At 46.1% G+C, this 10,938-nt stretch overlaps 1 protein-coding gene across 1 annotated transcript; it reads right to left on the reverse strand.

The window, feature by feature from the left end:
- Positions 1–4,908: 4,908 nt before the first annotated feature.
- Positions 4,909–6,848, reverse strand: LOC109755495 (probable inorganic phosphate transporter 1-8). The gene has a single exon (XM_020314398.4). It carries the CDS (start codon positions 6,745–6,747, stop codon positions 5,134–5,136), a length of 1,614 nt encoding a protein of 537 aa, XP_020169987.1. The 5' UTR covers positions 6,748–6,848; the 3' UTR covers positions 4,909–5,133.
- Between the last annotated feature and the right edge of the window lie 4,090 nt (positions 6,849–10,938).

The raw sequence follows: 10,938 nt of genomic DNA on the forward strand, positions 1-10,938 counted from the left end.
CCTTTATCGCTACAAACAGGAGGCCATAGGCCATGCTCGCAGCAGCCCATAAGAGAAGCCAACTCGTGAAACACGATTTAGAATCCATTGATTGAGGACGCCATCTTGTTAGAGGAAGGACTTGCGATTCGCCAGATGGAATTGACGATCGGCGGCGCACACATTGCCCTAGCTAACCGTCGATTAAGGAGGTGTACTAGCCGGTGGAGTGCCGAGAGCCGGCAAGAGCCCGACGATGGCTCGTGTCCGCGTCAGTATTTCCCCGAAGAGAAAAGGATGATGCAGCACAGCTACGGTAGGTATTTCCCTCAGTTATGAAACCAATGTTATCGAACCAGTAGAAGAACCAAGCAACACTATGTAAACGATACCTGCACACAAAGAACAAATACTTGCAACCCGACGCGTAAGAGGGGTTGTCAATCTGTCTCAAGTAAAAGATAGATTGGTTTGTATGATTTTGGATAAATAGATTTCGCGATAAAACAAAACAAATAAATAAAGAAAAAGTGCAGTAAGGTATTTTTGGGTTTTTAGAATAATAGATCTGAAAACAAAAGCAAATAAAATAGATCTCAAAGCAAATATGGTAAAGAATAGACCCGGGGGCCGTAGATTTCACTAGTAGCTTCTCTCGAGAAAAATAACATACGGCGGGTAAACAAATTACTGTTGGGCAATTGATAGAACTCCAAATAATTATGACGATATCTAGGCAATGATCATTATATAGGCATCACGTCCAAGATTAGTAGACCGACTCCTTCCTGCATCTACCGCTATCCAACAAGCATCTAGTGTATTAAGTTCATGGAGAAACGGAAAAATGCAATAAGAACGATGACATGATGTAGACAAAATCTATTCATGTAGGAATAGACCCCATCTTGTTATCCTTTATAGCAACGATACATACGTGTCTTGCTGCCCCTTCTGTCAATGAGATAGAACACCGCACAATAGAACTCATCACAAAGCACCTTTTCCCATAGTAAGAAAAATCGATCTAGTTGGCCTAAGTAAACCGAAAATTCGAATAAGAAATACGAGGCTATAAGTAATCATGCATATAAGAGATCAAAGAAACTCAAATAACTTTGATGGATAAGTAGATCTGATCATAAACTCAAAGTTCATCGAATCCCAACAAACACACCGTAAAAAGAGTTACATCAAATAGATCTCCAAGAGACCATTGTATTAAGAATCAAGAGAGAGAGAGAGAGAGAGAAAGCCATCTAGCTACTAACTACGGACCCGTAGGTCTACAATGAACTACTCATGCATCATCGGAGAGGTACCAATGAGGATGCATGATGAGCCCCTCTGTGATGGTGTCTAGATTGGATCTGGTGGTTCTAGAACTTGCGGCGGCTGGAATTGTGTTTCGTCGACTCCCCTAGGGTTTTTGGATTTTCGGGGTATTCATAGAGCAAAGAGGCGGTGCGCGCCCAGGTGGGTTGTGCTTCCCTCGGAGCCCCCCTCTGGTATTCTTTGGCCCAACAGTTGTCTTCTGATCCAGAAAAAATCTATAAAAAGTTTCGCTGTGTTTGGACTCCGTTTGATACTAATATTTTATGAAGTAAAAAACCAAGCAAAAAACAACAACTGACACTGGGCACTATGTCAATAGATTAGTCCCAAAGATGATATAAAATTGGTATAAAATGATTGTAAAGCATCTAAGAATGATAATATAACAGAATGGAACAAGCAAAAATTATAGATACATTGGAGACGTATTAGCCGACCAGATATATGGCAGCCGGCGGGGCCTCGACTCGGGCCAGTGATAGTCACGATCGAAAGCACAAGTGCGAGGGCCAAAGCGGCGACTCCCTCACCGGAATTACATCTAGCTCCAACGGGGGTGCAACAACTAGGTGAGTAGTTCTATATAATTTAACGACAAATTGTGTGACTCAACGTTGATTGTGCCAATTCAAATTATGCTTGTTTAAATTTTAGATTTGAACAGATTTTTTTTGTTTAACTAAAGAAATTCACAAGTGGCATCGCAGCAAAGCCTACATCAAAGGGATGAACGTGAACATGAACATAAACATCGGAGATTGGACTTTTTCTAGTATAATAAACGTCGAATTGTTTAAGAAAATTATTTGGTATTGCATCTAATGTTTTTATGTACTTCTACGATATATGAAAAAGAAGTGCATATATTACACATGACGTTGATCCAAATATGACACTTGTGGTGTTTATTAGAGCAAAGTAAACTAGAGCTTATGACGTGCCCAGGCTTTGGCAATTTGCTAGCTCCGCCACACGGATATCGACTTGAGCGGTCACTTTGAAATAGCGAGCAGTTGATTTGTAGGTCTATGTTGTGTTGGTACCTTCCTATACTGAACGTGATGGTAAACATGAATAATGGTCCTGAAGCGGAAATCTCCAAAAAGGCAAAATGTCACCCGAGGTATGCCGTGTGTTGGACTGTTAGGCAGTCTGAAGAGGCCGAAATCCTCACTGATAGTCAGAACTTGATACATCTCCCATGTAATCCCTGTGAGCTCTGGTTCATTTGAACCTATCTTTGTAATAAGAGGCTACAAAGCCTTATAGGCAACTTTTTTTTTGGAAAAGGAGGATATACCCCCGCCTCTGCATCTGGACAATGCATGCATCCATTTTATTAATTATTCACAAAGACCTTACAAAGTAATACATCAGTGTGCTTGAAGCCACCATCTTGGCTGGCCTTATAGGCAACTATGAATGAAAAATATTCAGGTGGTGTTTTACCCCCTCTGACCTTCAGAAAAAAGATACAAGTAGAGGATATTTGCGGACTTACCGTGCCCCTAGTTATAAGGTATTTTGACGGAAATTGTCAAAGGCACCAAAGCTAAACCCACGTATCTGATGGCTAAACAGGTGGTCCTCACACTCACAGACCAAACTTATAAGCTATACCAATACCACACTAACGTGTTAACTGCTATGCTACTTGTCAACTTGTGTGCGGTTGTGTTAGTGACAAGACAGAATGAACGGCATGGCGCACAAACTAATCGTGTTGCCAAAAAGCACCTCAAACATTTTGACTAGGCCATCGACAGGGATATTGGTGGGCAAGGAAGGCATATCGTGTCCGCCCGCTTGCATGCATCCCTATGATTAAACAATGGCTGGATGACACAATGCAATTTTCTCATGAGAATCAGGCATAACCTTGGTTAGCGCTGACGCTATTTAGATGGGGAGGTGGCACTATTTGTCAAATTTCTTCCGTTTTCTAAACCTTCGAAGTCAACTCTCATCTCTGTCCCTCTCAAGGTGAGCCATGTTTTCTCTTGTAGGAAGTTGATTAGAAGCTACATGGATATATACCCTGATCCTAGTGCTTCTGAGAAATGTAGTCAATTCCTAGGATGAGGTTTCGAAAAGAAGATAAAAATTCCTAGGATGAGCAGTTCAGACTATGTCACCTTAAGCTGAGGTTGTTCAGACTATGCCAAAAGCCGGCAAGCCCAAGGGTGCTCAATGTCATCTTTTGTTCTCCTCGAAAGGATCTCACCTTTATATGCAATAATACATTTGCTTTTGACCAAGAAAGTTTTGATAATCCCTTCTGATTACTAGCATAATCTGCGGAGATGACTTCGCTCTAGATTATTCTTTACTGATTATTAGTCGTGGTGGATTGGTGGTTAGGAAGTACTGTTTGTTAGCGAATGTCTTTTTTGGACAGTTTTAGGTGGTGGGAGACGGCAAATACTGCCTTTTTTTGCGTTAAAATTTCTCTTCTTTCTAGAAAATGACATGCATTCTGAAGAAACGCCAATCCCGTACAACCAAACTTGTCATCTACAACATTTGCAAATGCCAATCTCTCCTAGCGAACGTTCGCCAGCTATTGTGGTCCCAGTAATAACTAGGTGCGTAATAGTCCAAAGAACTATTCCAAATTAAATCCCTCTCCGTCCGATTTCTTTAAAATATTTACATGCACAATTTTGTTTGTTGACATAATTTATCTGATGAGGTTGCTTTTACAAGCTTGCCAAGCTTGCCAAGATTACACACATTTTTCTCGCGCATTTATGGCGATGCCATCGTGATTGCCGGATCTTGCCCTTGTGGTGTGGATTGCCTCATTTCCAGTTTGTCCAGTTCGTTTACTATCAATGATTTTGTTTGACTCAGTCAATTTCTTAGATTTAAGGCTGATTTGAGTTGACTCAGGGGGAATGACCTTGACCCAACACATGTATACATGCCAATGATCTTCTTCACCGTGCTCACACGGAAAATTGCAAGGCAGTATCTACCTATATCTCTGTCATGTGGATTGGTGGGTTGCAATATCTTACTCTTGCTTGTCCGAACATTTCTTTCCCTGTAAATAAGGTGCTAATATCAAGATAAACCAACAGATGTGCATTGGGTTTGATGCAGAGAACCAAACATGTCCTAATGACCTCTTCTTCTTTTCCCGATTGACACCTTTTGTTCTCTTTCAGAGCTGATCTGGTTTATGTATGCAATTATGCATTTGGTTTTGACCAAGAAAGTTTAGATGATTCGGTCTGGTGCCTTAATCTTCGAAGATGACTTCACTCCATGATATTATTTTCACTGGTTAGTACTCAGTGACTAAGAAGTACTAGAAAACTACTCCAATAAGTAACCAGTGACAGGAACTACTCACAAAATTAAGGAGACTCTTGACTAGCCTAGAACTACTCACAAAATTAATCAAATCCAATAGGTAACCAGTGACAGGAACTAAAATTAAAATTATCCACCTCAGAGTGCAATTATAGTTTGAGATTTCTCTTTCGTTGACTGAAGAGAGTCTTGAGGTCCTTAGGCTCATCACTGACCAACTCTCAAGCAAGCGTTAGCTTTGCTCACTCTAGCTCTAAACTTTGAGTGCAATACCCATTTGCAACTGCAAGTTGATTGATTGATGTACGTATATATCATGGGCATATACATGAGCCGGCCCTGCAGGTTGGGTGGCCCGCAAACCTATAGTTGTAATAGTATTTTATGCGTGTACGTATCACAAAACAAATTACCCAACAAATTACGGATCTTTGACTAGCTCAACAGCCTGCAGCTGCCTCACTAGCACGCACGAGTTGTGAAGGAATATATGGCGGCCTACTAGGCCGTGGACGGCTGCACGGCGGCGGCGGCGCGTGCCTGGTCCTCGTCGTCCTGGGCCTCGCCGGACATCTCCTCCAGCGACTTCCCGTTGGCCTCCGGCACCAGGAAGGTGAACATGAACCCCAGCAGGTTGACCCCGGCGAGCACGAAGAGGGAGTTGCGGACGCCGATGCCTGGCCTGTACCCGGCGTCGGGCTTGTGCGGGTCCTGCGCCGCGTAGAGGAACCCGAACGCGCCGATCATGGCGCCGGCCTTCCCCGCGGCGGCCGAGATCCCGTGGCACGTGGAGCGCAGCCTCGCCGGGAAGATCTCGGCGGGCACAACGAAGGTGGTGGCGTTGGGGCCGAAGTTGGCGAAGAAGAAGGTGAAGGCGTACATGACGACGAAGCCGATCTGGTTGCCGGGCGTGGTCCAGTGGTGGTAGGGCACGGCGAGGCCGAGCATGAAGACGGTCATCATGAAGAAGCCCATGAGCTGGATGGCGAAGCGGCCGACGACGTCGATGAGGAAGACGGTGAACCAGTATCCGGGCACGGTGCCGCAGAGGGCGATGAGCGTCTGCGCGCGGGAGATGCGGAACACCTCGTCGAGGGCGCTCATGGTGCGCGCCTTGGGGATCCAGTTGATGCTCGTGAAGATGTCCTTCTGGAACAGGTTCTGGCTGTAGAAGGCGATGTCCAGCAGGAACCACGTGGTGGCCGTGCCCACCAGGTGGAGGCCGTGCCGCCGCGCGAACTGCGGCGAGAAGAGGCCGAAGTCGTTGGCCCCGCGGCTCACCATCTCGTCCATCTTCTCCGTCTCGTCCTCGAGCTCCACCTGCAGCACCTTGGACATGTCGGCGGCGGCGAGCTTGGCGTTCTTGGCGACGAGGGCGGTGTAGCGCGCCGTCTCGGGCATCTTCATCCGCCAGTAGTAGGTGAGCAGCGCCGGAACGGCCCCGAGCATGAGGATGATGCGCCACACGAAGTCGGCCTCGGTGCCGGTGGAGGCGACGCGGTCGTCCTGGTAGGCCGGCTCGTGGAACCCAGCGCGGAAGGCGGATGAGATGATGAGGGTGACGATGCCGCCGGCGAGGATGCCGAAGCCCTGCATGGCGAAGACAGCGGCGATGAAGGCGCCGCGGGTCTTCTTGTTGGCGTACTCGGACATGATGGTGGCGGAGAGCGGGTAGTCGCCGCCGATGCCGAAGCCGAGCCAGAAGCGGAAGAAGCAGAGCGTGGCCATGACGCTCTTGGGGGTGTGCGCGAAGGAGAGCCCCGAGCCGATGGAGCAGATGACCATGAGAATGAGCGTCATGCCGTAGACGCTCTTGCGGCCCATCTTGTCGCCGAGCCAGCCGAAGAAGAGCTGGCCGGCGAGCGTGCCGCAGAAAGCGACGCCGTTGACGGCGGCGGCGACGCCGGGGGGCAGCGTGCCGGGGTCGGGCTTGGAGAGGTCGGTGTAGTAGATGCGGCCGAGGAGCTTGGTGACGAGGGAGATGCAGAAGAGGTCATAGGCGTCGGTGAAGAAGCCCATGCCGGCAACGACGATGGCGGTGAAGTGGTACCACTGCGTCTTGGCCGCGTCCAGCGCGCTCAGCACCTGCAGCCCCTGCTGCTCCGACCGCGCCATGATGCTGCTGCTGCTGCACAGGGCAACGGTGCGAGTGTGAGAGCTAGACGACGGTGCCGGCCGGCCGCAAGACTTTCTTGTGTTGTGGTGCAGAAATAATGGGCCGGCTATCTGGTATAAGTAGGCGAGGAGGAGACCGGCCGCAGCTGGTAATCACCGAGAATATCTCTCATATTATATGCTTTCTTGTCTAAGCTCCCGGTAGCATGAAGTTTCACTGCATGTAAAGCTGTTACCATCCCGAGGAATTTCCATGCTCGATCGTTGACAAGGATATCATGGGAAATTATATGATCTGAATGCAACATATCAATATCCCAGCAAAATTGTTAGACTTATATATAGACTTAGCAGACTGATACTTCTTCCCTCACTAATCTCTCTCCCTTGAATTTCAGTGTGGGCCCCGCTTCCGCCAAATTACCAATAGAAATAGACCACATCAGCCGAGCCTGTAAAACTACGATAAGCCCTCCGTAGTTGTAGCATTACTCATATCCGAGTGCAGAGAATACCATGTCGAGGAGCCCTCTTCACTGAGCTCACGCGAGGCCCTACATGGTCCGTCGACCACACTTTCTATGGTCGCTGTTCCGACATGCCACCGCCTGCTCTGGAACGTGTCAGCCAAGCTAACACCCTCGCCCCCTCGTCGTCCTGGTGGCATAAGGTACTCACCCAAGCAACGTTGAGGCAGTGCCCCTGCCTCATAATTCATAAGTACCACGCCTCCCCCCCTCCCCCCACGCGCATTGTTTCTCGAGACGGGACCTTGGCCATAATAGAGTAACCACATAGCCTCGCTACCTCGACGCCCGCTGCCTCTGACGGTGAAGATATCCACCCAACTCCTCCATGGAGGAAGCGACACATACATTGTCATTACCCGCTATAGTGACCTTGACCTATGGATTTATCCCGATGATCCCACAACACCACGGGGGTGGAATGGAGCTCCATCAAAAATGCCTCCAAGGAGGGGACCGATGGCGTTGCGCCACTGTTGTTGGCACCAACCAAAGGTCAGAACTGGACTTTTGCCTGGAGCTCCTCCACACACCATCGAGAAAAAGGGGGACATCCAGACACATTGGAAGCACCGCACATCGCACAACACTCTCCATTGACATCATGATAAATATCATCTGAACCTAGATATCAAAACCCTTAATAAAATGGTGCAGCTTTGGTGACTCATGACTCCTCCATAAAATAACAAGCACATTTGTTGAGTTCCAAAAAGAAAAGAAGAAGCAAATTCAACGATAATCACATGTTTTATATACTCCTCAAGTCTTACCTAGCGGCTTTAACAATTATTGTGATCACTTTGTCTAGTACGAAAATCGCGTCTTTCACACGAACCTACAGTCCGCTGTGCTTAGTTTTTGAACGTCAAGTCAAACAATTGTGTCAAGCTAGCGTGAAGCAACGTACCCACCGGTGTGGAAAGAGCCATTAATTGGTATCCGTGAGTTGGAATATTTATTTATCACTCCTCTTGTTTCATAATTATTGCCGTGGTTTTAGTTTATACTCATTAATTCGCTGAACCAACGATCATGCATGCAATGGGTGAACGATGTCATGTGGGTGATGGCCCGGGAGATGCGTTTTGTAGTCCGGCCGGGAACGCGCTTTCCTGTCCTCTTGCCGTTTGGTTGCTATCCAGATTTCCTTTTTGTTTTTGAGCGGTTGCTATCCAGATTTCCTAAACTAAACCAAACTGCGTGGGAACTCTTGGGATCAACGGTTTGATGGCATATCCTGGAATCTTTAGACCCTAATAAAGTCTCCAGCTATAGCGTGTCCCAGGAGGACGAGGTGACACACCTAGATGTAAACAGTCTACGGACGTCAGTAGACAAATTTGACAACCTTTGTTTTGGCTCCTTGCATAAACACAAAATGGCATTCGGCGGCCGCGGTACCATGATTATGTTTTAACTAGAGTCGAGACGAGACTGATCAGCACGCTCTACTACAAAGAACATGACTTCCTCTCGTTTTCTCCCCTAATTCTACATGGCTAGGTCAAAATTTTCCCTCTGAACATCAGCGGCGACCCCGTGGATTTACCTCCCCTCTGCCCGCCGCTCTGGCGACCGGTGGTGGGTAGGGGAATTCTGGTGCCTCCACTCAGGTTACAAGTTTAGGTTAGGGTTTTTAGTCCTCGCAGATGCGGCACTCGGGTGGTGGGCGACACTTCTTCGAGTTTGTCTTTCGGGCTTCGATCCCCCTCGACTTCGTCGTTCGAACGTAGTCGGCGGAGCTTCGGCGTAGACCCGTTGTCTCCTTGGGGCGGTGAGGTTTGGGTTTCTCTTTATGTGGCGGGATTTGGTGTCCAGTGCTTCAGATCTATACAAGGGTTCAACGGTGACGACTGCGGCTCCAGGGCGCTGCTCCATAGGGGTACATGCATGAAAACTTCCCGGTTGTGGTCGATAGCTTGTTCTGGCAGCAGTAGCGGTCTCGAAATCTATGTAATTTTTATTACGTTTGAGATACTTTGTACTTCCCGTGAACTTTTATAACATATTTGATTCTTTTATTAAAAAAAGATTTATAAAGAATACAATGAATTCTAACAAAAAGTAAGAGGTCTACTGAGACAACATCACGAGACATGCCCAAAAACAAATATAAAAATTGATATATAACTCCTCAGAGGTGAATATCCGGAGACATGCCATATGTGACTGCTATAAAAAGACAAAAATTTAAACACCGAGTTGAAAGCACATCGCAAAAAGACCCGCTCAGTATTCTTAGTCTTCATAGTCGTTGATGGCGACATCATGAGAAATATCATCTGAACCCAACTATCAAAACTCACACCCCTAAATAGTTTAGCTTCGATAAGTCGTGACTCCGCCAGAAATAACAAGCGAATTTAATGAGTTCAGAAAAGAAAAGAAGAAGCAAATTGAACGAATGTTGCATATTTTACACGCCTCAAGTCTTGGCCGCTTTAACAATCCTCGTGATCACTTTGTCCGCCAAAATTGCATCTTTCACGTACAGTTGGCCATGTTTAGTTTTAGAACGTCAAGTAACCACGGCCAACTGTGTCAAGCGTGCCATAATTTGAAGCAACGTGCCTACCTACCTGTGTGGCAGGAAAGAAATTGGTATCGATAGGTGTCTCACCCTCTTCTTCTTATACGCATACTCCAAAAATACTCTTCTGAGCTTGAATTCAAATGAGATTGGATGAACAGTAAATGAAAAAAGATGAAAAAAACTTAAAAAACTTCTGAACTTTTTTTGCGGTAAACTTTGACAGATGTTCGACGTGTTTGCAAATTTTCATCATGTGATCACATTCGTGGAAAGCGTAGCAAAAAACATAAAATCACTGATCCAAAATGCTTTCGAAATTAGCATTTTCGGAGCATCGATTTTATTTTAATTTGTCACGCCTTCCACGAATGTGGTCTCATGATGAAATTTTGCAAGCACTTAGAACATTTGTCAAAGTTTACAACATAAACAATAAAAAGAATTGTTTTTTTCTATTTTACTGTTCATCCGAGCTCAATTGAGCTCGAGTTCCGAATCGAATCTCTTTAGAAAGAGGATCTTTTGTCTCATGGTAGCCTGCTCCAGTCCTTTCAGATACTCCGCGCCCCGCATACTCATGCATATTCTAGAAAAAAAGAAATTAGTATTTATAAGTTGCAACATTTATTTATTATTCAAGAAATAACACAAGATATTTCCTAATAATTAAACCAACCATCATGCAAGGGGTGAAAGCTGTCATTGGGGGATGGAAGATGCATCTTTTTAGAAGCACAATACAGACGCTCACATACATGCACACACAGTCATCATATGAATGTACGCACACACATGCTATCACTATGACACCTTCCGAAGATTGAGCCATCAAATCTTGAGATTGACGTAGCCGTCGCGGACTCTTCGTAATTGACGTGCACACAATACCACGCTGAATGGATATCGTTGGAAATCCTAGAATTAATCCAGGAAAATGCGACCGTCCATGTCAAATCTAGGAATTTGAACCTGTGTGAGCATATTCCACCACAGTCAACCTAGTCATCTGAGCTATGCTTAATTTTCGCTGAAAGGTGCATTTTGTAATTCGGTCGGGAACACGCTTTCTTGTCCTCTTGCAGTTTGTTTGCTATCCAGAGATCACTAAACTAAACGTGAGACGCAATT

Source organism: Aegilops tauschii, chromosome 5, assembly GCF_002575655.3.
Source record: "Aegilops tauschii subsp. strangulata cultivar AL8/78 chromosome 5, Aet v6.0, whole genome shotgun sequence".
NCBI classification, from domain to species: Eukaryota; Viridiplantae; Streptophyta; class Magnoliopsida; order Poales; family Poaceae; genus Aegilops; species Aegilops tauschii.